This window comes from Microcaecilia unicolor, chromosome 5 (assembly GCF_901765095.1).
Source record: "Microcaecilia unicolor chromosome 5, aMicUni1.1, whole genome shotgun sequence".
Lineage (NCBI taxonomy): Eukaryota > Metazoa > Chordata > Amphibia > Gymnophiona > Siphonopidae > Microcaecilia > Microcaecilia unicolor.
The window spans coordinates 246,983,882-247,011,666 of NC_044035.1; the positions used below are offsets into that span (position 1 = coordinate 246,983,882).

Genomic DNA, 27,785 nt, shown 5'->3' on the forward strand with positions numbered 1-27,785 from the left:
ACTGTCTAGGGTGTAAAACTGATGCTTTTTCTAGAAAGGTAGAAAGCTATTGGAAGACAACTTATTCAGTCAGTTTAGAAAGAAACGGAAGCTGAGAAACAAGACAGTAGTTACCAGCTACTGAAGGGTCAAGCGACTGTTTCTTCAAAATGGGTTTGACTATAGCTGTTTTCCAGTGTGAGGGAATCTGAGCAGTATCAAGACTAGAAATCAAAATGAGAAAGTAAGGTAATAAACCATGAATGTTGACATCTATCCACGAAGAAGGAATAGGATCCAAACTGCAAGTTGTTTTCCTCATGGTAGCCAGCAACTTAGAGAACTGTGCAAGAGAGGGAATGTCAAAGGATGACCACGTATTAGGTCAAAAGTATGGTAGAAACTAATGCTGATCTAGCAGTCGTAAAAGATGAGTGTAAATCTTCTACCTTTGTAGAGAAAAATTAAGCTAAAATCTCTGCTGAAGGAACAGAACTCTGAGATTACGTGTTCTATTTGGATTATCTGAAAAAGCAACCAACCTTCCACACCCCACATATATCCCCACATATGCCCCCAGACTCAAAACCACAGCCCTCTATACCATCCTCGCATACACGCTCCCATCAAAATCCATACACTCCTCCCACACAGTTATCCCTACATCTCCCCACAATTTCATGCATATCCTCCATATATACATATACACACAACCCTCCTCAACAAGTCTATTCTGGAAAGCAGTCCAGAAACTACGACTCTGCATGCTTTCCTTACGTGTTTGCATTGATTTTTACCTGCCCAGCACTCAGCCACTCCCCAGACTATCTCAGATCAAACTCCTCCAGTCCTAAATCTCTTCATCTCTATCAATCTCTTCATAAAGGTGGTTAATAAATCCCATTAAATAAATGGAAGAAATAATGGTTGTTTCATATGCTTTAGAACTTGGACTTCTCAAATTGTGACTCTTTATTTACACTGGGATTTACCCAGACACACAATACTGTAAGCCTCTCTGAAACTAAAATAAGAGACACAGGGATATAAAAGAACATGATTGCTTTTCAACAGTAATAACTAGGAAAAAATCCTTTAAAAACCCATTTTATTTCATGACCGACACACTTTTATTTATTTATCTTTAAATATTTATATACTGCCAATCATAAAATTCTTGGTAGTTTATAATACACACAGATATAATAAAACGAACATAAGTAAACCACAACATAAATCTAAAAAACAGCTTATGTTAATATTTGCTAAAAACTCCTGATTTATTCCATAGTTGTCTCTTGAAACAAAACATTTTTAAGCTTCTTTCGGAAAGCCTTCAGGTCGCCCTCCAACCTTATCCCTACAGGCCAAAAGTTCAACAATCCAAGGCCCTGCAATTAAACAAGCAAAATTCCTAGTGGTAGCCTTACCAGCAAGGTGAACTGAGGGAACCTCCAAGAGACTTTCTGACTGAGGTGCCAATGTTAAGAAGCTGTGAAATTACACTTACCCCCAGATTCTATATATGGCATGGCGAGTTACACGTGTTAAATTGGGCATGCGCCCAATTTATGTACGTAACTTAATTGAGTAACGAGTCTATCAGTGCTGATAATTGAGTGATGACAACCAATTATTGGCATTAATTGGCCCTAAATTGGATTTACATGCATATTGTATTCTATAATGATGAGCGCATAAGTCCTAACGCACATAAATATTGGAGGGGGGTGGCTAGGGGTGTTTCTGGGGCATTCAGAGGGCGTTCCCAAATTTTGCATGTGTATATATAATATGGCCAGACTGTATCTAATGTAGACACCGGCATTTATGCATGCTTATAGCATGTGTAATTGCAGGCGCCAACAGCTAGGCGTGGTTTATGCCCTAAGCGAGATTCCATAAACAATGTGTACCCCTTATAGATTCGTACTAATGCATTAAATTTTCAGCGCTGATTTTTAGGTACTACAACTTCCTAAAGCAAGAGTAGTGCCAAAGTTTTTCTCCCCGATGCAGTAATCAAATAGGCCTGGTAGAAAAAATATGTGGTTAACATGGCAGAGCCCACCAAAGGATGCATCTACACTAGCAGCAGCTGGAGTTGCATACGCACTGGAATGCTATTCTGTGCATAGCATTTTTGTGATACCAATATTTACTCGAGGAATAGCATTCCAGCACATGAACAGATACATACACATCCAACTCCGGGCGCCAATACAATTTTTTCTGCTTAAATCTGCGCATGCGTGCAATTCAACAGTCCGGCACTTTGCACTTTGCTCCAGTACACCTTTCCCCTCAGTTCTGTTGTTATTTTTGCCCATGCTCTTTATGGAACCCAGGTAAATGTTGTGGGGCTCTAAGTTCTCAGGCCCCGACGCTCAGAACTCCTGCAGTAAGCCAACAACGCAGAAACTATGCCACCAGAACAGCAAAACAAATTAGCTCGCCAGTGCTCAAAGGAAATAGTATGCAAATCATGTGCATGCTGTTAAAGCGAAAGCAAGGAGGGGGGACATGTGTGGCGCACGCGCGGAAGAGTTTCGCAGTAAGCCTAGCTCCTGTGTGCATGTGCCAGGCAACCCAAACATGAAGCACACATTGGCATCTGTTTCCTGTGCCTTTAAATATAAGCTTTTCATTGTTTTTTTTTAACTTGGAAGGCTTATATTTAAACACAGGAAGCAGGCGCCAATGTGTGCTTTCACTTTCGAGTTTGCTCGGACAAGTGCACAATTGTTTCTCACTAATGGCGCTTAGGGGCTTCCATGGGCTTCCTTCTGCTTTGAAATTAAAGAAAATATCGGCAGATTTTAAAGAAAGATGAGAAATCCTCTCTGTAAACACCCTAAAGCCTGCTCTGAGCTGGCGTTATTTTTTCAGCGGTAAGAACGTCTGTTCTCTGAGCATTGGGAGGGAATAGGAAATGAGCTCATTAACATCTGTTTGACTACATTAGCATGCTATTTGCATTAATCTTTGGTGCGCTTGTTGTTTCCCACAGAAGAGCCTCAGTATTCTGCGCTAATACGGGCGCTAGTCCAGCGCTAATGTCCTCTAGCGTCCACATTTGCTTCTGAGCATCAGGCCTCAGTAAAGAGAAATGCAATCCTCACCAAAGCTGATCGAGCTAATCTTTTACACCTCCTCAGACCCTTGTGTTGAAGCCCCAATATTGCATGCAGGCTTTTGGTCTTTTTTACATTTCTCTGCATCTGCGCTGAATAACGAATAGCTTCACTAGCATGGCTTTAAATGTGTTGTGCGCTGCTATGTGCAGGCTTTGACCATAGTTAGTTTGAGGGGCATTTTTGATGTGACGTCTAAGTCCAACTTTGGACGTTTTGCCAAAAAAACATCCAAAATCTGAATAGCAAAGAAGGTCATTTTCAAATAAGAAAAACATCTATCTTTTGTTTTTGAAAAAAGAAGGTTTTGTGATTTGGACGTTTTATTTTATGGTCCATTTTTTGGGGGAAAAAAGCATCCAAGTGCAAAACGCACAAAATCAAGCCATTGGGATGTAGGAGGAGCCAGCATTTGTAGTACACTGGTCCCCCTGACATCCCAGGAAAGTAATAGGGTACCCTAGGGGGAGCACTGCAGTGGACTTCATAAAATGCTCCCAGGTACACATCTGACCATTGCTCCCTTACCTTGTCTGCTGAGCCCCCCCAAAACCCACTACCCCCAACCGTACACCACCACCATAGCCCTTACGGGTGAAGGGGGCACCTATATGTGGGTACAGTAGGTATCTGGTGAGTTTTGGAGGGCTCACAGTTTCCTCCACAGCTGTAACAGGTAGGGGGAGGTATGGGTCTGGGTCCACCAGTCTGCAGTGCACTGCACCCACCAACTACACTACTCCAGGGACCTGCATGCTGTTCTAATGGACCTGAATATAACATCTGAGGCTGGCAAGTAATGTTTTTCATCACATTTTTGGGGGGTGGGAGGAGGTTAGTGACCACTGGGGGAATAAGGGGAGTTCATCCCTGATTCCCTCCAGTGGTCTTCTGGTTATTTAGGGCACCTTTTTGTGCATTATTCGTTATAAAATAGGTCTAGCTCAAAACATCTTAGTTTTAGTCCTGGACATTTTTGTTTTCTTCCATTATGGCTGACAAATGTCTAAGTCTCAGGAACGCCCAAGTCATGCCCTGAACATGCCCCTGATACGCCCCCCTGAGATTTGGACGTTTTCTGTGAGAAAAACGTCCAAATGCTGCTTTATGCCACTTTTAGATGCTTTTCTGTTTTAAAATTGTGCCCGCTTGTGTGCAAAGCCTGTTTTTATAGGGCTCCCACAAAATTGTGCATCACAGCCAAGCTAACAGGTGCCCTGAGCCTGCCGCACTTTTCTGGTTGATAAGAGGACAATGTTAGCTGCAATGATAGTCAACCTGCAAGTCTTAACACTTAAAGGTTAAGGAAAGCATTGTAAACTTAAATTGCAACAGCAGAGATGGCCAGTGTAGGGAAAGTAATACTGGTATGATATTTCTTCTTATTTCTTATTTAGGATTTATTTACCGCCTTTTTGAAGGAATTCACTCAAGGTGGTGTACAAAAGATAAACAGATATACAAAGCTTTAACTAAGAAGACAAAATGTTTCATATAAGCCCAATAAACCAACTCAGCTGAGACACTGAATCGCGCCATGTTCTTTCAAAAAGTTCTCAAGATGCGGAGATTCATAAATAATATATTGAATCCCCTGAAAAGTAATACAACATTTACAGCGGAATCACAAGAAAAAAGTAGCCCTGTGTGCTAATTGTTTTATTGCATTCTTGCAATACCACCTTCCTGTGGTGCAATCATACTTTATCCCTAGTGAAATCATAATCTAAGGAATAAATATTCAGCCGATAGTGAGCGATTCATTACCTGCTGCCGGCTTTATGCTTGGATATTCAGTGCCAGGCTGTGTCCAGGCACCGGCACTGAATATCTAGGTATATGCAGATGGCCAGGACTTATCCGGCCCTTATTCATCCCTTAACTGGATAAGTGTAACCAGACAAAGATAGGTCTGTGTTTTATGGAATTCAATTTGTCAAATTAAGTGCTAAGTATCAGTACATACCAGGTAGCAAAAGAGGGAGTCCAAAAGCACACAAACAAGACAGCAAAAAGAAGCACAAATGGGCCTTCAGGAGTGGAACAATGTAAAATCCTTTATTTCAATAGACCCGACACGGGCCGTGTTTCAGCTTAAACTACACCTGCCTCAGAGGTCAGGTAGATACTTTCAGCAAAAGCAAATAAAATCCGAAACGGAACACTCAGAACAGTACTGTGTAATAGTTAGTAGCAGAACAAAACAAATGTGTCTTTCCACATCCCAGACTTCCAACTAACTGCCAAGAAAAGCACCAGCATGAGTGCTGACTCTGCCACTTTCCGCTTAGGCGGTTAGAGGGATATTCAGCGGTACTATTTATTTATTTATTTATTACATTTGTATCCCACATTTTCCCACCTATCTGGTTGTCACTGAATATCCCTGGATAGCCCCACAGAGGTGATTTCACCAAGCAGGAGAACCTCCTGCCCGGTCAAATCACTTTTTGAATATCGACTCTAAGTTTTTTTTGTACCTGGGGCAATGGAGGGTTAAGTGATTGCTCAGGGTCACAAGAAACTGCAAGAGGAATCAAAACCAGTTTCCCCTGGTTCGCAGTCCACTGCCCAAACCATTAGGCTACTCCTCCACTCTGTGAAATGGTCCACCCATCCAATTAGACATCTCACCGACAGACCAATGCTCAGAACTCCCACGGTAAGCCAACAGCACAATTATACCGTGCTTGGCACATGCGCAGAAGAATTTTGTGGTAAGCTCAGCTCCTGTGTGCCTGCGCCTGGCAAACCCGAACATGAAGCACACATTGGTGTCTGTTTTCCTGAGCCTTAAAATATACGAGTTTCAGAAAACAGGCACCAATGTGTGCTTTCACTTTTGGGTTTGCTCGGAATCACACACACTCATTTTTCACGACCGGCACTTAGGGGCTTGCATGGGATTCCTTCTGATTCCAAATTATATAAAAACTGGCAGACTGTAAAGAAAGAATCAATTCTATTCTATTTAGGTGTTATATTCCACTAATATTCCTTGTTTTCGGTTCAGTGCGGTTTACAACATTAGTGGAACAGCAGTTACAGTATTATGAGTAGGACATCGGGTGAATACATTCTTAATGGTTGGATATAATATTAAAGAGCGTTACACGGTGCTATTATAGTCTGTATTCAATTTTAATATTCTAAAGACCATTGGGAAGAAGAAGATTTTTTAGTTTCAAAAACCGTAACACCTGCTCTGAGCTAGTGTTATTTTTTCAGCCATAAGGTGGCTTTGTTTTGTGCTCTGTTCTCTGAGCATTGGGAGGTGATAGGAAATGACCTAATTAACATCTGTTTGACTGCATTAGCATGCTGTTTATGCTAATCTTTGGCATGTCCATTGTTTCCCATGCTACAGCCTCTGAGCATTCTGCGCTCACAAACATGGGCGCTAGTCTGGCGCCTGTGTTTGGTTCTATGCATTAGCCTATCAATGTCTCTCAGAATGGCTTTCTTCCCAATCACGCACAAGCCAACCTTGAACTTGTGCCCTCCACGTTGAAGGGGAGCCCCCCCCCCCTGCTCCTGTAATTTGTAGACAGAGATTTAACCTTAGTGATGTGAAGACATGGCCTAGTGGCCAGAGCGAAGCTGAGCGCCAAGGAACGCGGCATTCAAATCTTACCTCTCCTGTTAATGTTTTTTGTGACCTTGGGCTAATGATTTGATCCCTTATCACCTCAACTACAAATTAAGCGGTCCTTTTACTAAGGTGCGCTGAAAAATGGCCTCCAGAGGGGCCCAGCGCCGGGGTCAGGCTGCCGGCGCTGCAGTTCCTGGTCTCACCTGCCTGCCTCCATGGCTCCGGGCCCCCTGATTTCAAAGCAGCAGTCACAGATTGCCTCTCTTCAGTCGCAGATCGCCTCCCTTCAGGCCTTCCCTCCCTGTGTCCCGCCCTCGCGGAAACTGGAAGTTACATCAGATGAGGGCGGGACACAGGGAGGGAAGGCCAGAAGAGAGGCGATCTGCGACTTGAGAGGCAATCTGCGACTGCCGCTTTGAATGCAGGGGGCCCGGAGCCGTGGAGGCAGGCATGTGAGACCGGGGACTGCAGCAGCGGGGGTGTGACAGGGGGCGGCAGCAGCGGGGGGAGCGACAGGGGGCGGCAGGGGGAGTGATGGGGGCGGCAGAGGTGGGGGGGGGCGGAGGCAGGGCAGTCTTGCCCCGGGCCCAGCCTAGTCTCTTGGCGGCCCTGGAAGGATGCTTTTCACTGAAAATTAACAACGCCTCTAGAAGTGTTGTTACCTTTCCTGCAAGAGCATCAGCAGCCCATGCATGAGCCAACACTCCCAGGGAGCAAGCTGAAGAAACTACTGAGATTAGAAGAATGCTGCCATCCCTGATCCCTTAAAAGCAAATAGCAGCCCCTCCCCCATGCCCCCCAATCCTTGTATGTTTGAGTTTTATTAAAAGATAGTGAGTCATGGGGGGGGGGGGGTCAGACTTTGTGGCTCTGTAAAGGATTGAGAGAGGCACTATTTGGTTTTAAGGGATCCTGGGGTGGGAGCACTATTTTTGCCAGCTGTCCCTTGAAGACAGTAGACCTGAGTTGGAGGGGGGGCCAAGCTGGTTATCTTTGGAGGAGTAGCCTAGTGGCTAGTGCAGGAGAATTTGATCCTGGTGAACTGGGTTTAATTCCCACTGCAGCTCCTTGTGACTCTGGGCAAGTCACTTAACCCTCTGCTGCCCCAGGAACAAATAAGTACATATATATCATATAAACCGCTTTGAATGCAGTTGCAAAACCACAGAAAGGTAGTATATTCCCTTTCCCCATTCATTGCCATGGCCAGGTTCACTAACTCTAACTCAGTGGCGTTCCTAGGGTGGCTGACACCCGGGGCAGATTGCCGATGTGCCCCCCCCTGGGTGCAGCGCCCCCCACCCCCGGCGAAAGGACCCCCGGGTGCATTTTTACCTGCTGGGGGGGGGGTGCCCGCGCCTGTCTGCTTCGCTCGTTCCATTCTGCCTCTGCCCTGGAACAGGAAATAACCTGTTCCGGGGCAGAGGGAGCAAGGAACAAGCAGGGCAGACAGGTGCGAGGCACCCCCCCCCCCCCCCCCCAAGCAGACCGCCCCACCTTGGTATGCCACTGCACTAACTTGTTAATTTTCATGAGATAAATTAACACACAAAGGGAAAGGTGACTTGATATACCACCTTTCTGAGGTTTTTGTAACTACATTCAAAGTGGTTTACATATTTTCAGGTACTTATTTTGTACCAGGGGCAATGGAGGGTTAAGTGACTTGCCCAGAGTCACAAGGAGTTGCAGTGGGAATTGAACTCAGTTCCCCAGGATCAAAGTCCACTGCACTAACCACTAGGCTACTCCTCCACTAGCAACAGTCCATATAGAAGCCTGCCCTTGCAAATCAGCAGTGCGGCCACGCAGGCTTCTGTTTCTGTGAGTCCGACGTCCAGACTCACAGAAACAGAAGCCTGTGCGGCCGCATTGCTGATCTGCAAGGGCAGGCTTCTACATGGAATGTTGCTAGTGGAATAGCAACATTCCATGTAGAATCTCAAATAGTAGCAACAGAATCTCCAATAGTAGCAACATTCCATGTAGAATCTCAAATAGGGAAAGGGAATTGGGACTTGATATACCACCTTTCTGAGGTTTTTGCAACTACATTCAAAGCAGTTTACATATTTTCAGGTACTTATTTTGTACCAGGGGCAATGGAGGGTTAAGTGACTTGCGCAGAGTCACAAGGAGTTGCAGTGGGAATTGAACTCAACTCCCCAGGATCAAAGTCCACTGCGCTAACCACAAGGCAACTCCTCCACTCAACAAAGATGAACTACTAGGTCATGGGTTAGTAAATAAATATTTCCCTTCTCTAGACATCCAAAGCCTCTATTGCACCTGAACTGTACCTAGCCTTAAGCACAGTTTGGAAAGATGAAATGATTCAATCCAACAATGAAACTGCATAAATTATACTGTATTAAAGCACAAGTCCCTTAGGTGGAGAGAGAAAGAGGCCTACTTTCAAATTCCTGGTAAAACTCATCCAGAGGTGGCTTTATTTAATCTCTTTAAAGATAACAAATTGAGGGCAGGGGTCAAATTCTTCTTCTTTCACCGACACTCTGTGAATGTTGTGCTGGTCACTTAACCCTACATTGCTTAGATCATGGCAACCCAAACCTGGGACTGGACAGTCAGGTTTTCAGTATATTCACAGTGAATATGCAAGAGGCCAATTACATGATGCACTGAAGTCTCCGATAAATGCAAATTGGTAACACTCATCGTACTTTTTGTGGATATGCTGAAAGCCTGACTAGCTCTGGTTCCTCAAGCACGACTTTAGAAAGCCTTAAACTAGATTGTATGCCCGACTGGCCTGGGAATTACTTTTATACATACATAAAAGCTTAAAGCTTTGATTTGGGAAATGTACATCATAATAAAAAATTAAATCCAAATTTCTGCTATTTAAAATATAAATAGCCCTAGAGTTTGCGTTTAAGATTCAGCCATCGTTTTTTGCACCTGCTCTCTTGCAGACCGAGGCTGCCTGACAGTCCCCCATGCTTTAATCTAGTATGCAAATGAATTTGGCGTCAACTGACCTATTTGCTCTGTTCTGCAAAGGAGTGTTTCTCTAGGGCTGGCGAGATGAGGGAAGCTAAGGTTTACCCCATTACAGCCGTCAGACAACACGGCACCTCAGTGCAAACTGAAGCACGGTCAAGCTCGGGTCAGCTCACACACTCTCGTGTTTTATGAGCTGCTATAGTAAACACAGGAAGCCGCGTTCCAAGGGAAAAACACTACGCCTGACAACCTGACACACGGCAAGCCCTTCCTTCAGCTGTTCCCCTACAGAGGAAGGTATGTCTCAGGATTTGAATGGTTATGATGTCATAAGTACATAAGTATTGCCATACTGGGACAGATGAAAGCTCCATCAAGCCCAGCATCCTGTTTCCAACAGTGGCCAATCCAGGTCACGAATACCTGGCAAGGTCCCAAAAAAGTACAAAACATTTTATGCCACTTATCCCAGAAATAAGCAGTGGATTTTTCCCGTGTCCATTTTAATAATGGTCTATGGACTTTTCCTTTAGGAAGCAGTCCAAACTTTTTTTTTAACCCCTCTAAGCTAACCGCATTTACCACATTCTCTGGCAACAAATTCCAGAGTTTAATTACACGTTGAGTGAAGAACGTTTTCTCCGATTTGTTTTAAATTTACTACTTTGTAGCTTCATTGAATGCCCCCTAGTCCTAGTATTTTTGGAAAGAGTAAACAGACGTCTACCCTTTCCACTCCACTCATTATTTTACAGACTTCTATCTTATCTCCCCTCAGCCATCTCTTCTCCAAGGTGAAGAGGCCTAGCCGCTTTAGCCTTTCCTCATAGGGAAGTCATCCCATCCCAGTTATCATTTTCGTCACCTTTCTCTGCACCTTTTCTAATTCCACTATATCTTTTTTCAGAAGCGATGACCAGAACTGAACACAATATTCAAGGTGCAGCCAGACCATGGAGCAATACAAAGGCATTATAACGTCTTCATTTTTATTTTCCATTCCTTCTTCATTTTTATTTTCCATTCCTTTCCTAATACCTAACATTCTATTTGCTTAGCACACTGAGCAGAAGGTTTCAACGTATCATCAACGATGACGCCTAGATCCCTTTCTTGGTCGGTGACTCCTAAAGTGGAACCTTGCATTACATAGCTATAATTTGGGTTCCTCTTTCCCACATGCATCACTTTGCACTTGCTCACATTAAACGTCATCTGCCATTTAGATGTCCAGACTCCCAGTCTTATAAGGTCCTTTTGTCATTTTTCACAATCCTCTTGTGATTTAACAACTTTGAATAACTTTGTATCCTCTGCAAATTTAATTACCTCACTAGTTACTCCCATCAATTGTTCTGCCTTCCCTGGACCTGAATGGTTATGATGTCACAAACAACTTACCACATTTATTCGATTCAATTACTCCACCTGAGGTAATATTAACCTGTCACACTCTTCTACACATGGCTGCAATCTGGGAAGTTGGAGGGAATACTACACACAGAGGAGTACGCCCTGCTTTTAAGAAGACAATGCCATCACCCAGCTAAGGCAAGCAAGAGACCATAGGCGTTGTCTGACTGTTTCATTTGGGAGGGCAAAGGATGGGCGGAGCATATTAGCATATGCATTTGCATATATACATATGCAAATGAGTATGCTAATATGGAGGAAGGAATTGAAATTTACAGGCAAAATATCACAGATGCACATTTCAAAAAGCTGACATATTTCAATTAATAAATTCTGAATAAAATACTTTTATCTACCTTTGTTGTCTGATCATTTAGTTTTTCTATTCGCTTTGGTCCCAGTGTCTTCTGTTTTATGCAGTGTCTTCTTTCCAGTAGGCTTCCCTCTGCTCCCCACCCTCCCAGTCCCATCCATCTCTTGCTCCTTCCCTCTGCTCCCCACCCTCCCAGTCCCATCCATCTCTTGCTCCTTCCCTCTGCTCCCCACCCCTCCCAGTCCCATCCATCTCCTGCTCCTTCCCTCTGCTCCCCTCCTCTCCCAGTCCCATCCATCTCCTGCTCCTTCCCTCTGCTCCCCTCCTCTCCCAGTCCCATCCATCTCCTGCTCCTTTACTCTGCTCCCCACCCCTCCCAGTCCCATCCATCTCCTGCTCCTTCCCTCTGCTCCCCACCCCTCCCAGTCCCATCCATCTTCTGTTCCTTCCCTCTGCTCACCATCCCTCTGTCCCATCCATCTTCTGCTCCTTCCTTCTGCTCACCATCCCTCCGTCCCATCCATCTTCTGCTCCTTCCCTCTGCTCACCATCCCTCCGTCCCATCCATCTTCTGCTCCTTCCCTCTGCTGTGCCTGACCTCTCCCAATCCCATCCATCTCCTGGTCCATCCCTCTGCTCCCAACCCTCCCAGTCCCATCCATCTCTTGCTCCTTCCCTCTGCTCCCCACCCCTCCCAGTCCCATCCATCTCTTGCTCCTTCCCTCTGCTCACCACCCCTCCCAGTCCCATCCATCTTCCCTCTGCTCCCCACCCCTCCCAGTCCCATCCATCTCTTGCTCCTTCCCTCTGCTCCCCACCCCTCCCAGTCCCATCCATCTCTTGCTCCTTCCCTCTGCTCCCCACTCCTCCAAGTCCCATCCATCTTCCCTCTACTCCCCACCCCTCCCAGTTCCATTCATCTTCCCTCTGCTGCCCCCCCCCCCCCCCGCGAGGTCCAGGATCATGACTCCATTTACCCCCTCTCTTCCTCCCTCCCTCTGGCACAGGCAGCAGTCTTCTTCAACCTTTCTGTGCTCCTGGCAGCGGTAGTGATGTACATGCTGCCTTCGGTCTGCCCCGGAAGCCTTCTCTTCAAGTTCCTGTTCCCACCTATGCGGGAACAGGAACTTGAAGAGAAGGCTTCGTGGCAGAGCCGAAGGCAGTGTGTACGTCGCTACCGCTGCCAGGAACACAGAAAAACTGAAGAAGTATGCTTGCTGCCTGCGCCGGAGGGAGGGAGGAAGAGAGGGGGTAGACGGACACGCTTTCTCCATCCGCTTCACTTCCCTGCCCTCTCTGTCTGCGTCCTGTCCGAAAGGAAATGACGTCAGAGGAAGGCAGGATGCAGACAGAGAGGGCAGCGAAGCGGACAGAGACGAGCACGTGCCTGCTTGTTTGTTTGTTTTTTTAAAACTACTGGCGTGGCGGCGCCAGTCTCACATGGTCGTCATTTGGGGGGGCATTGCCCCCCCTCGCCCCCCCCCCAGTCTACACCCATGCAAGAGACTGTCATCATATCATATGTGCTACCAGTGAGACAACATTCTATATAATAAAATGCACCTCCAACATTCTGAAGCTGACTGCATGGCTAAGGCATTCCTGCTCTCTGTATCCATCACCTGAATTGACATCATGTACTTCCGGGTTCGTCACAAGCAGAAGTGACCAACCACACGAGGTTTCTCGGCTTCAGAATGTTGGCGGTGCATTCTACTAAATAGGATTGGTCAGTTCCTTGAAGCACAGCCAGAGCTCAGCGTCCTGCACAGTAACGCTCAGACACCAGAGAGAGAGGGGGGGGCTGACACCAGAGAGACGGGGGGGCCTGACACCAGAGAGAGAGGGGGGGCGGTTATCTCTGTCACACATACACTCTCTCTCACTCTCACACACTCTCTCACACACACTATCCTGCTTATAATCGAACGAGAAAAACGCCCAAGTTCCGACCTAAATCGGGAGATGGACGTTTATCTCACAAAAACGAATAAAGCGGTATAATCGAAAGCCGATTTTTGGACGTTTTCAACTGCAATCCGTCGCGGATGCGGACAAAGTTGATGGGGGTGTGTCAGAGGTGTGGCGAAGGCGGAACTGGGGTGTGGTTATCTGCCGAACAGAGATGGGCGCATTTCACCGATAATGGGAAAAAAGTATGCGTTTTTAGCTAGAATTTAGGACACTTTTCCTGGACCCTGTTTTTTCATGAATAAGGCCCCAAAAAGTGCCCTAAATGACCAGATGACCACTGGAGGGAATCGGGGATGACCTCCCCTGACTCCCCCAGTGGTCACTAACCCCCTCCCACCACAAAAAATGAAGTTTCTCAACTTTTTATTTTCACCCTCAAATGTCATACCCAGCTCCCTGACAGCAGTATGCAGGTCACTGGAGGAGTTGTTAGGGGGTGCAGTGGACTTCAGGCAGGTGGACCCAGGCCCATCCCCCCTACCTGTTACAATTGTGCTGCTTAATGCTTATTAGTCGTCCAACCCCCCCAAACCCACTGTACCCACATGTACACACTCCCCTCACCCTCCCCACTGACAGTTTGAACTTCGTGGGTGTGGCTTGGATCTCTTTCAGGGAGAGAAAACTAACAACTTATAGCAGCAGGCAGCTTCAGAGAGCATTTTCCATCTCACAGATAGGCTGCAGAGAATACCTTCTCCTGCTTTAGACTTAGCCTGGCCTCAGAATGACATCCTATAGTATATCTCCTATCAAACTGAGCTCTCTTTTTCATCAAGCACTGCCATTTCCTCCCCTCACCCTCCCCACTAACAGTTTGAACTTCGTGGGTGTGGCTTGGATCTCTTTCAGGGAGAGAAAACTAACAACTTATAGCAGCAGCTTCAGAGAGCATTTTCCATCTCACAGATAGGCTGCAGAGAATACCTTCTCCTGCTTTAGACTTAGCCTGGCCTCAGAATGACATCCTATAGTATATCTCCTATCAAACTGAGCTCTCTTTTTCATCAAGCACTGCCATTTCCTCCCCTCACCCTCCCCACTGACAGTTTGAACTTCGTGGGTGTGGCTTGGATCTCTTTCAGGGAGAGAAAACTAACAACTTATAGCAGCAGCTTCAGAGAGCATTTTCCATCTCACAGATAGGCTGCAGAGAATACCTTCTCCTGCTTCCACCCACCCTACCCCTCTACCCACCCACCCCTAGAGTGACATGTCTTATATAACCTCCCTATCAACCCACTCATTACTTTACCTCACCCATTTCTATTCTTCTATCACCTTCTCCCACTACTCCAACCAGAGTTACACCTAATCACACTGACCACCCTTCAACATCTTCTGTCCTTCTGTGACTGTTCTCTTGTGCTTGACTGCTTAAATATTTTAAATTTAAATGCTTTACTTTTTGTCTATTAGATTGTAAGCTCTTTGAGCAGGGACTGTCTTTCTTCTGTGTTTGTACAGCGCTGCGTACACTTTGTAGCGCTCTAGAAATGTTAAATAGTAGTAGTAGTAGGTGCCCCCCTTCACCCCTTAGGGCTATAGTAATGGTGTAGACTTGTGGGCAGTGGGTTTTGAGGGGGATTTGGGGGGCTCAACACACAAGGGAAGGGTGCTATGCACCTGGGAGCTCTTTTACCTTTTTGTTTGGTTTTGTAAAAGTGCCCCCTAGGGTGCCCGGTTGGTGTCCTGGCATGTGAGGGGGACCAGTGCACTACGAATCCTGGCCCCTCCCACGAACAAATGCCTTGGATTTATTCGTTTTTGAGCTGGGCGCTTTCATTTTCCATTATCGCTGAAAAACAAAAACGCCCAGCTCACACATCGTTGAATAAAACATGGGCGTCTATTTTTCCCAAAATACGGTTCGGTCCGCCCCTTCACGGACCCGTTCTTGGAGATAAACGCCCATGGAGATAGGCGTTTTCGTTCAATTATGCCCCTCTATGTCTCACACTTTATCACATTCACTCTATGTGTCACACAGTCACTCACACACTCTCTTGGTCTCATACACTCAGTCTCACAGAGAGTCTGTGTCTCACACACACTCTCTCGCACACACTGTATCTGTGTGAAACACACTCTATCTCTCACACTGTGTCTCACATATGCACTTGCACACACTCTCATTCTCACACACACGCTCTCTCTCACAGACACACTCGCATCCAGACTCACTCACTCTCTCTCACATACAGTCACTCTCACATACACTCTCTCAAACATACACACTCCGAGGAAAACCTTGCTAGCGCCCGTTTCATTCGTGTCAGAAATGGGCCTTTTTTACTAGTAAGTACATAAGTACATAAGTAATGCCACACTGGGAAAAGACCAAGTGTCCATCGAGCCCAGCACCCTGTCCATGACAGCGGCCAATCCAGGCCAAGGGCACCTGGCGAGCTTCCCAAACGTACAAACATTCTATACATGTTATTCTTGGAATTGTGGATTTTTCCCAAGTCCATTTAGTAGTGGTTTATGGACTTGTCCTTTAGGAAACCGTCTAACTCCTTTTTAAACTCTGCTAAGCTAACCGCCTTCACCATCGTGTGGAAAAGATTAGAACAGGGGTGGGCAACCTTGGTCTTCAAGGGCTGCAACCTAGTTGTGTTTTCACGATTTCCCCAATAAATGTGCACGAAATCTATTTGCACACAATGGAGGCAGCGCATGCGAATAGATCTCATGCATATTCATTGTAACTTTGTCAAGGAACCCAAGCAAAAAATTTCCACTTGCACAGCATGAACTAACTCCTCATATTCCCGCTTCATACAGCTTGTGGAGAACACTGTATGAAGCGGGAATATGAGGAGATCATGCTGTGTAAGTGGAATTTTTTTGCTTGGGTTCCTTGACAAAGTTACAATGAATACGCATGAGATCTATTCGTATGCGCTGCCTCCATTGTGTGCAAATAGATTTCGTGCACATTTATTGGGGAAATCCTGAAAAAACAACTAGGTTGCAGCCCTCGAGTAGCAAAACATGGGGCTCTGTTTACTAAGATGCGCTAGTGTTTTTAGTGCGTGCACAAAATTAATGTGCGTTGTATAGGTGCCTATATGAATATTATGGGTGCCTACACATTAGTGCGCAATAAAAGCACTAACGCACCTCTAGCACAGCTTAATTTATGGGGCTCATGGTCTGTGTTGGGACCCTACAACAGTTATACAAGCGCTTGTTATCTGGATATTTATTAACGATTTACATATTAAAGTCTTTTGATACACAGAAGATGTCTTTTGAACTTTTGTAATTAACTCTTGAGCGGTCTGTGAGTTCACTTCATGTGGATTATTCAATATTTTAAAAGCCCTTTTTTTGTACTATTAAACTTTTCTCGTAGGGTTATTTTTCATGTTTAATTCCACTTCCCTGTAAGGGGATTTTTTTTTATGTTTCTTCTTTTTGTTTATGATCACATAGATTAGAGCAGCGTGAGGACTATTTTTCTCCTCTTTCTGTCCTACAAATGACTCAGCGGCTTGGCGGCTCTGCTGAAATCAAAAAGAAGGAGCGCACAGCTGTACATCAGACCACGTACTCCTCTCCTCTACCATCTTGGTTCTGACTGTTCCTTTAAGCCATGCAGCTGTATGGAAGCCCACACAGTTCAAAGAAAGAGTTGGGCCCAGGAGATCAAAGGAGTAAGATCTGTCCAATGTGCACACCAATAGAAGAGTTGGAGAAAGGTGTATTTGGTGTGTATTAGTGCTGTCCAATTCACAATTCGAATCAATTCGTTTTGCAAAAAAATCGGGAGGCCTGATTCTGGATTTCCCCACCTCCTTCCCTCTCACCCTCTGTCACCAAAGCCGCTGCTTCCCTCCCTCCCGCTGTCACCCAAGACGCTGTTGCTGTTTCCCTCCCTTTTTCACTCATGCTGTCTCTCTGTTGGCGCACAGACAGAACAGGAACTGACATCAGGGGGCGGGACCGGCCATCGAGCCAAGCAAGCCGGTTTAATAGACACAGGAGTGGACGTGAGGCCCCTACTGAGTCCACTGTAAGCAAGTAAGCCAATTTGGTTAATCTGTGTACTGTCCACTCCCCCCCGCACAGCCGTCATTGCCATACCCTCAAAACAAACAAACAGACCTATGAGCTTCTGCTTCCACGTTGTTGTTGTTGTTTATTGTTGGTCCGCATCTGTAAATGGCCAGATTTCAGTGAGGATATCCTGTTTCCTGATGGGTTCATCTTAACTGTTGTAATCTGCCTTGGGAAGCCTGGTGTTATAAAGAATCTTTATTAAAGATGATGGATTATATTGAAATTAAATGGAAGTAGAATTAAACTCTCCTTTCATTGGGGCACATGGAATCACATCTTCATCTGTTTTGTGGAAGTTTACCTTTTAGAGACACAAATGGATTATTCTGGTTTTGAACATGTTTCTGCTGCTGGACAAATTATAGCTGCAAGATGCAGTTGTCTGAAGCCAGACAAAGTGGACAAAATGATTTTTCTTAATAAAAACTGGAAGATGTAGGAGTTGACCAAACTTCACTTTTCACACGGTGTAACACAGCATGGTGTGTGCTCACATTAGATTTTGCCTTTGTTCAATTGCTGCTGCCTGTTTTGTTTTTACCCTTTTTGTTATAATATTAGTATGTGGGCCTCACTATTTCAATCTAGTTAAACTGAATCAAATTGAATTGAAAAAAAAATTTAAATTTGAATCTTGTGCACAGAATTTTCAAAAAACTTTTGCCTGAATTTTCAAATTTATTTTTTGCACATAACTCCTCCAGGAATAATTTTATCATATTACAGCCTTGCTCTAAAGCTCTCTTGTCTCTCATCTCTGATCTTGACCTTTCCCAGTGAGTCTCCTGTCCAACTCACGAAGGAGGCGGGCCTAGGCCAGGGAAGAAGAGACGTCATGGAGACTCTGCGACCAACACAACAGATCTTCCTTCCCGTGCAGCGCTTCAGAAAGAGGTGAGAGGCGCTGCTTGGGTCGGTAATAGGGAGGGGGGTCTCGGTGGAGGGGGGGAGCAGCGTGGTCAACCTCAGGAGGGGCAGTGGGGGCGGGGCACGGGGCGGAAGAATGATGGGAGGCGGAGTTAGCTTTTGCAAAACAGAAGAACAGGAAGGGAGGGGGACCGGGGCTGCTAGAATTTCGCTTTCTCGTATGGGGGGGGGAAGTGGCGGACAGTGGGGAGCAGCGGGGTGGGGGCATGGCCGTCCATACAGGACGCTCCTGATGAGCGCCCTTGCCCCCTCCCAATCCTTTTTTTTATTTTTTTTTATTTGATGTGTTTTCTGACACGTTTTCTTACAGCTCAAACACAGCTCTTTTGGACATATGTAATGCAACGTCCTTTTGACCAATCACAGTGCTTTTAGCTCTGCTAATGCGCTGGGATTGGCTCAAAGTTTGTTTATTTTTTCACTTTACGATTTTTCCTGGCACAGAGCTGTCCTAACGAGAGGTCCAGACCTCTCGTTAGATTTCCTGCCTTTTTCCTGCGTAAAGGCAATCGGAAAAGGTTAGTGCATCTCGTTTCAATGGGGTTTTTACACTAATTGCTCATCTGCACTCCGTTTTCGTTAGCTGCTAGCTTCCTCGGTAAAAGCCCTTTGATGCATGCAGCGGCTCAAAATTTCCTCGTTGGAGGGTCATTAAAGGCTCATTAAGCTTTGGTGCATCTGCCTCTTAGACCTACTGCCTGTCATCCTAACTATTGTCAATAACAGCCTGTCTACTAGCCAAGTTCCCACACTGTGAAAGATGGCCATAGTTTGCCCAATTCTAAAAAAAAAACTCACTTGATCCTCTGGACCCAGCTCATTACCGTCCCGTCTCCAACCTTTCTTTTCTTTCTAAGGTTTTGGAAAAAGTAGTCTTTCTTCAAGCTTCATCCCTTCTTGAAAAATCACTTGCATTGCATCCTAAGCAATCTGGTTTTAGGGCTAATTTTAGCACGAAAACAGTTCTAGCAGGTCTCCTCAGTGAAATACATACTCATTTAGATAGGCATAGCATTGTGGTAGCCATCTCGCTTGATCTCTTGGCCACCTTTGGCTTAGTTGATCACACTTTCCTACTTTCCTGTCTCTCCTCTCTTGGTATCCAGGGTACAGTTCTCTCTTGGTTCCACTCCTTTCTTTCAAACTGGTCTTACAAAGTTATTACTGATTTCTCCACATCTTCTTCCCACTCCTTACCTTGTGGGATTCCCAAGGGTTCTATACTATCCCCTCTTTTCTTTCATCTCTTTCTCAATCATCTGGCATTTCTAGTTATTTCTACACAGATAATATCCTACTTCTTTTTCCCAACAGCCCATATTCACCTTATGCCCCTTCAAAATTGTCTTGTTCTAGTTGCTAAATGGCTTACTAATCATAAAATGATTTTAAATCCACAGAAGATGGTAGCTTATTGGTTCACCGGCAGTCCTCCCATTCCCTCTTCCCCTTTACACCTCATGGGAACAGATATTCTACCAGTCAACTCTTTCCATTAATTTCCTTTGCATCGCACATATCTAATGTCTGTAAAACTGGCTTTTTCATTCTTAGACAGTTGCGCTCAGTTTGCCGGTACTTCAATCCGCAATCTTTTCATTCATTTATTCTGTCCCTTTTAATTACCAGGCTTGATTATTGCAATATAATTTATCTAAGCTGTCCCCGCTATCAGTTAAAAAAGTTACAATCCTTGCAGAACATCGCTATTCGCCTTCTATGTCTTGCATGACGGTTTGAGCGTTCTTCCTCTTTGCTGAAATCTTATCACTGGCTTCCTGTTGAATACAGAGGGGAAGATGCATCAACCAAATGTAAAAGAATCTAAAACGTAAAAGTCCTTACCGAATTTGAAAAAACGAAGAATGCACTAAAAAAACACCTCATGTTCAAACTTCTCAGACTTACTTTCAGGGCCTTTCAGCTGGGTCTCCTATATTATCTTTCTGCTCTCACTATTCTCTACTCTCCCGCCTGCTCCCTCTGTTCAGTCAAGGATCACCGTTTGGTCCACCCTGGTTCCAAACAGGCCAGGTTAGAATCAACGTGCCACTTGCTTTTTTCTTTGTAGCCCCTTCCACCTGGAACTCACAACCAAAAGAAATCCGAGCTGAATTATCCTTAGAAAAATTTAAGTCAGCCCTAAAGACCTGGCCGTTCTTCTTAGCTTTTGGTTTCACATAGTTGGGACACTGACCTTCTCATCACTTTACCCTGTCCTCTCCCCTCACTTCATTTATCCCCCTCCCCTGTCTTTGTCAATGATTTGTGTGAATAGTCCTGACTTTTTTATCTGAATATTGTAGTTCCTTTCTGACTTCCCACATTTTACTGTGTAAACCGCTCTGATCTGCTAAGTTAGCAAAGGGAGTATAGCAAATACCAATAAACAAAACTAAACTTAAACCACGACGTCCCTAGTTCTCAACCACTAACCACTAGGCTACTCCTAAAACTTCTTTTCTAGTGCGGAAATTGTCCAATAAGGCCCTTGCATATGCAAAATACCTCCTTGTTAAGGATATCACATTTAGTTCCTCTAATATGTGTGGCATGTGAACACTTTGCACAACATGTTTGTTCCTTTTCATGATTTCAGTACAGCACTTCTATAGATGGAAATACTCCACAAATCATACCCACAGCCTTCAAGCCATTTTGCAACTCAGAAGCTCTGGCTGAAGTTGCCCTTCCTCTAGTGCTGTACAGCAGCTACTTATCATCCAATGCAGTCCTGAAGTCCCAAACAGGATATGGTTAAAAGCAAAACATTCAGATAGCCTGTTTCATCTGAAACAATTATAATACTATAGGAAAATGATGGCAACAAAAAAAGACCATTTTATTCATCCAATCAACCCAGTGCAATTCTTCCGCTTTCAGTAGATGGACATATGCGTACATAGCAGGCAAAAGTAGAGGCTGAACAAGGACGAATCCACCACTGGAGATATTGTCCAACAGTCTTTTATTGATGCAGATAAAGAAAGGACCCGACACGGTCCATGTTTCGGCATGTACAAGCGCCTACATTAGTAAACTCTATAAATAAAAAGATGAATAAAACATCTACAATACTGTTTGAAAATGCACAATATGCTTTAAAGCATCTAAATGAATGAAAAATAACCAAATACCAACAAATAAATAATGTAAAAAATAATACATAATTACAAATATATATATGAGTACGAAACTGTGGAATGCATTACCAACTCACTTGAAAACGATCAACGAATTAACTAACTTCCGCAAAGCTTTAAAACCTATCTCTTTAATAAAGCTTATCACGAGAACCAATAATTACTAGAACTCAACCCCTACACTTCTTTATCCAGATCGTCTCACTGTATAGCTACACAACCTAATCCTCTTATCTTCGTTTATCCTTTGTAACACCAATTGTATTTCTTCTCTGTTATGGCGATGCCATAACAGATCTCTGTAAGCCACATTGAGCCTGCAAATAGGTGGGAAAATGTGGGATACATATATATATATATCTCCTTGGCATAATATACCTTAGTGAAACATCAAAAATAAATTGTAAAAAGGTAATTTAAAAATAAGTTATATAATACAATGCTGATGTTGTAAAAGAATAAAACAAGTCTAGATCATACATTTATAGTGTGTGCTACTGAACACACTGGAATCAAAGGATGAAGTTTGAGAATGATCATGCAAAAATTAATCAAAATTGTAAAGACTTGGAAAACATAATATATTGCTAAATGACTGTAAAAATAGACTATAGGGATGGAATGTAAAAATCTTTATGAAAATGTCTTGATTAAAAGAAAAGCCTACATTATCACTCATGTAAGAACCCATCCACATTTGACATGAATAAAAAAACTCCACTAAAATAACTTTGTTTTATTCACACCTTAGATTTGGAAGCCAAATTTCAAATTAACATGGTTGAATGATTAGCTAGTTCCAATTAACTATGGACTCACAGTTAATTAGTACTGTCCGGTACTCTATTAGGACCGTAGTCTAAACGTTTTGCTTCTTCACTGGCATCTAAGCATCCTTGAGACAGTTTTTGTTTGATACATCCCTCTCAAAAACTAGTTTGCCTATCTCAGGAGGATTTTCCAAAGTAGCATGAGTTGCACAGATCTAGTCTTCCACAGTTCTTGGAATGTGCAGTCTACCAAATGTCCTACTTTGCTTTCATTCAAAATCAAAAGGCCATCTCCTCAGAAATCAAGTTTTGGGGTTTTTTTTCAAGTTTTGTTTCTTCTTGATATACCGTATCATAAGAATTCACTATCTGAGCAGTTTACAATTACTAAAACTTTAAAATTAGAAGGGAACTACAATCTGAATGATCAGAAGCAAACGCGGGCGCTAGAGGCTATTAGCACCTTAATTTGCTTCCGCCCCATGATCAGAGCTGGCGAGCACATGAAACTATACTGGACAGGGCATTACATATTCCTCCCCAATGCTCAACAGCCAGCGAGCCAAACAAGGGCACTGCTGCTGCGGCAAACCCTACGCCAGCTTGGAGCTGGCGTTACGGTTCGCAGAGCATTGGGGAGGAATGGGGAGCCCTGCCCAACCCTATGTTTGACAGGTCTGGGCTTTCTTTTTGACAACTTGAACCTGTCAAACAACTCCTGCGGGAGGATTGTGCCTTGGGCGCACACATGATGATCAAATTTGCATACTGTTAATTTTGATCATGAGGGTATTAATTCCCCGCACTGTTGTGCTGCTAATTTTCCAGCGCTGTTCGGAACAGCACGTGGAATTTAATTATCGGGGCCTACAATGTCAACAGGACAGAACAAGAGAAAGAAAAACTGGACAACAGAATCTCTGCAGCCTCAAAGAACCATCACAGCTGCCCAGACTACCACACCATGGGCAGGGGAAAGGGTAGGAGGGCTCAGCCCCCAAAGCATTTTTTTAAATTGATTTATTTGTTACATTTGTATCCCACATTTTCCCACTTATTTGTAGGCTCAATGTGGCTTACATAGTACTGGAGAGGCCTTTGCAGGCTCCGGTGTGAACAAATACAGGGTGATGTTGTGGTAAGATCAAGTTCATGTGGCACAGCCATAGGAAATCGGAGAACGGAAGAGTTGTGTTATGTCCATTACGCGCTTTAGTTTGGTTGTGTTGCAGAGATTAGGCATTAGGCAAGAATGTTTTTAGGCCAGTCTTAAATTTATCAAGATTAGTTTCTAAGCAATGAAAAACAGCCACACTGACCTCCTCATTCTACAGTCTTGTGCGAACATTTTTGTGCTTAGTGCAAAGTTGTGCATCTAAGTTATTGTGTCAGCTACATGACAAGTTAAGTGCTAATTGGGACTAACCAATAATCAGCTATAACTGGCGTTAATTGGTGCAAATTGGCACTAATTTACAGTTTTATGTGAGTGCACTTAATAGTAACTCCTTAGATAAGGGGTTGTGGACATGGGTGGGTCAGGAGCGTGCTCAGCACTTATATGCTAAAGTTATAGATTACTGACACTTATGAACACAACTTCAACATTGAGTTGCAGCCATTTACGTTTTTATATTTATTTATACTTACATACCATTAGTACCAAAGGTTCAAAGCAATTTACAATAAGAAATACCAAGACAGTCACTTGAGAAGTACAGATAGAGCAAAAATGCCAGTTCGAAACCTCAATCTCTATTATAATCAAGCAATTTCCTAAAAAGTAGGGTCTTCAGCTTTTTCCTAAAAAGTAATAACTAGGATTATCATTAAAACACAGAGCACATTCTTTCCATATTCTAGGTACCTGGAGAGCAAGGATTTTGTCACAAAATGTTAACTCCGTGGGTCCCAAACCTGGTCCTGGAGGCAACCCAGCCAGTCAAGGTTTTCAGGATATCTACAATTAATATTCATGAAAGAGATTTCAATGCACTGGAGGCAGTGCATGCAAATCTCTCATGAATATTCATTGTGGGTATCCTGAAAACCTGACTGGCTGAGGTGGCTGCAGGACCAGCTTTGGGATCCACTGCTTTAACCTTTTTATACCTTTAACAGAAGGTTTCTAAAAGGAACCATAAACGCCAATCTCCATTTAAAACTTGATAGAGTACCCAACGGAATTTAAGCAAAATCCTTGCCTCCAGTGGGAGTCAATGAACCATTTAGAAATTGACATGGTGTATGCAGCTGCATCTAAACCTTGGGACATAACTACCAATTTATGCTAATATTCTATCATGGAACTGATGGGTGTAATTATAGATATAGAATTTGCACTTAGCCTGCAGCATCCCGTGGCGTAGCCAGGGGGGGGTGCCAGGGGAGCAGACGCTCCCCCAAATTGAGTTCTGCCGGCTCCAGTGCCTATGTTTTTCTCAATGTATTGCATTGAAAATGTGCGCCAGCGCCGGCGGAAGTCTGCTCTCGCTCCCCCCGCGCCATCAGCCTGGCTCCGCTTCTTCTCCCAGTGTCTAGACAACCTGTACTGCATTACCCCCTGGGTGGGCAGACAAATCATAATCACCTCTAACTTGTTTAATATAGGTATGTTATATGACTACTACATTTTTATCGAAAATTTGCATCTATAAAGTACATTATTTCTACCAAATCATAGCATTTATGGAAGAGCTAATTAAACTTATTTGTAAATAGTTACATAACTGTCTCACCTATCAAATTAATAAGATACATCTCATTTTAATGCCCAAGATGTGTACGTATGAATGTAAAGTGATGGGGGATAGTGAGGGAGGGGGCTGAGGCTCAGAGAACACAAGAGAGCAGCAAGACAATTTTGAACTGAATTTGGCTTCTGGTCAGAGATGCCGGGAATGTGGCCTTTAATCCCAGATAAAGAAGAGGACGGCAGAACAGGCCACATGGGGAGGGGTTGGGCAGGTGGGAGACAGATGCCCCCCCCCCCCTCTGTGTGCTACATCAGGACACCAACCCAGTTCCCAAGCATCGTCTTGCTGTGGAAATCATTACCAGCGTCCCAAGAGTGGAATGATGATCACCCTAAGAAAAACGAATTCCTTTTGGTATTTTGTCTGCTGCCCTCCACCCCCTCCACTAACCGGGGAGAAGAGAAAAACCGCACTGTCAGGGCAGGAAGGAAACTCAGGCAGCCTCTGATTCAGGATGTATCAGAACGCCACCCGTCTCTGATCCTTCTGTTCTTTTGCTGCCACAAGACCTCTGATCGCTTCTGGATTTATTTGGCATGGAGCAGATGTAACCAAAGTCCACCCGCATTTCCTGACTAAAAGGCATGTCCCGGGAGAATTATTATATATTTAGCCGCATCAAGAGTACTAGGAACATACACTGGGGCCTCTTTTTACAAACTTTTTTTTTGTGTGTGTGTGATAAACTCATTATTTCAGTACACCCACATCTGAGCTTATTTATTGTTACAGCAGGCAGGGCAAGAAGGACTTCAGTTCATTTCCATTTGGAAAACAAGAGTCAGAGGCTGCAAGCATTTGACTTCTAACGTGTGTGTTGGGGGAAAGAGGGAGGTGTTGGTATTAGTTTCACTTCCAAAACGTGAACATACTTAAGCTGTCGGAAGGCATTTTTTTTTTACCGAACCTAAGTAATAGGTTCTTAAGTATAGAGACAAAACATCGTTTTTGTTAGGTTGTTTTATAGGAGAAAAGTCTTTAAAGCTGTTTTATTTGAAAGTTTAGTTCGGCTTCGGAAAGAAAGTCTGGGACTTACCGTCCTGGCCGGAGGTCTCCAAGTATTCGGTCAGGTCGCAGCCGAAAGCGCTGGCAGACCCCTTCCGTTTCACCTTCGGCTTCGCTCCTTTATTCTTCATGGGTCAGTCCCAGCGGAATCTCCCCTCCTTCCCCGGAAACAAGGCGCTCTCTCCTTATACCGCTGCCCGGGGCCACATCTCTTCCCACTGTTCCCAGCCAGCCAGATGCACATTTAATCCTGGACGGGATGAACGAAGGAGGGAGGGAGGGGGATGAGAGGCAGGATGAGGACAGAAGGATATTAGGGAGAACGTGAAAAGGAGGACGAACAACCAAAAATGATCTAGGGCGAGAGGGGACAGCAGCTCACATCTGGAAAGGAGGTGCAGATGTACCCGGATGGCCGACCGCTGGTATCCCGGCGACCGAGAGATGCCCAAAAAATCCCGCTGTCCGCTCGCTGCTTTCTTCCTTCCCCAGAAAAGCCGAAACAAAACAAAAAATCCTTTAAAGCTGCTCAACAAAAAAATCCTTTAAAGTTGCTCTTTAATTTTCTTTTCCAGAAGGCAAAAAATACAGCCCTGCAATAAAGGGAACCCGGGGGGAAGAAAAAAAAAAACTGCCAAGCAGCCCAGGGAGCGCCTCTGTCTCCCCGCCCCAAACTTCTCAGTTTATTCCGAGTTGCAGAGCCTTGATCAAGAAGTTTCCTGCCCTCTCGCTCTGATTCCTCTTTTTCCCCTTTTCTTCCAATTCATTGCATTGTACAGCTCAGGAAATACTGGAAGGAAGCTGGCTGGGGAGGGGGCGGGGAGAGGGGGAGAGGGAGGGGGCCCTGCCGTACTGGAGATAACGGGACAGCGCTCTTACTAGGAGGAAATCTCTTCTCCAGCTTGGTTCCCGGACCTCAAAGCCGGGGGTTGGCCTGGATTCCTGGGAGTTGGCTGGCGAAGGAGGTGGAGGAAGACGAACGAGCAGTGGCCCTGTCAATAACTGCCTTGCTCTTCACAGACTTCTGTTTTGTTTTTGCTACAGTATGTTTCCCACTTTGGCCTCTAAACTGTAATCCTATAAAAAGCCCATCAACAGGAAGGGAGGAGGAAAAGGAGAAAGGGACTGGGAATTAGCCACAATACCTCTTTGGGTTTTTCTGGAGTAACCTAGTGGTTAGTACAGTAGATTTTGATCCTGGGGAACTGAGTTCGATTCCCACTGCAGCTCCCTGTGACTCTGGGCAAGTCACCCAACCCTCCATTGCCCCTGGTACAAAATAAGCACCTGAATATATATAAACCACCTTGAGTACAGTTGCAAAAAAACTCAGAAAGGCAGTATATCAAGTCCCCTTTCCCTTTTTGATCCCCCTCACCACCTCTGGCAGAATCATGTAGGCATGTGTTTACAAAGCTTGATGGTATGCTGTTCCATTAGCAAAAACCTTACCAGTACAACACAGGGTTAAATGTAAAACTGTCAGACTCTTAAGCATGTAAAGGTAATGGACCAGAGTACACAGACAACAGGAGTGGAAGAAGTAAAGCATCAAGATGATCTAAACATCTATCTGGGACCTAACCTCTACACCTCTACCCAGGAAATCTAGACTGCCCAACTTGACATTTCGTTCTTTAGATTGTAAGCTCATTTGAGCAGGGACTGTCCTTCTTTGTTTATTTTGTACAGCGCTGCGTAACCCTAGTAGCGCTCTAGAAATGTTAAGTAGTAGTAGTAGGAC

At 44.5% G+C, this 27,785-nt stretch overlaps 1 protein-coding gene across 2 annotated transcripts in view; it reads right to left on the minus strand.

Moving 5' to 3' along the window:
* The window catches only part of ARHGAP31 (Rho GTPase activating protein 31), a 213,634-nt gene extending 186,835 nt beyond the window's left edge, over window positions 1–26,799 (minus strand). Inside the window, exons 1-2 of one of the 2 annotated variants that reach the window (XM_030203923.1) lie at window positions 26,424–26,799; window positions 26,073–26,291 (exon numbers count right to left, since the gene is read on the minus strand). In XM_030203923.1, coding sequence (XP_030059783.1) covers window positions 26,073–26,172 — 100 coding nt within the window. In that variant the 5' untranslated portion in view covers window positions 26,173–26,291; window positions 26,424–26,799. Of the gene's footprint in view, window positions 1–26,072 lie in introns of both variants that reach the window. The other variant, XM_030203922.1, reaches the window with a different exon arrangement.
* Between the last annotated feature and the right edge of the window lie 986 nt (window positions 26,800–27,785).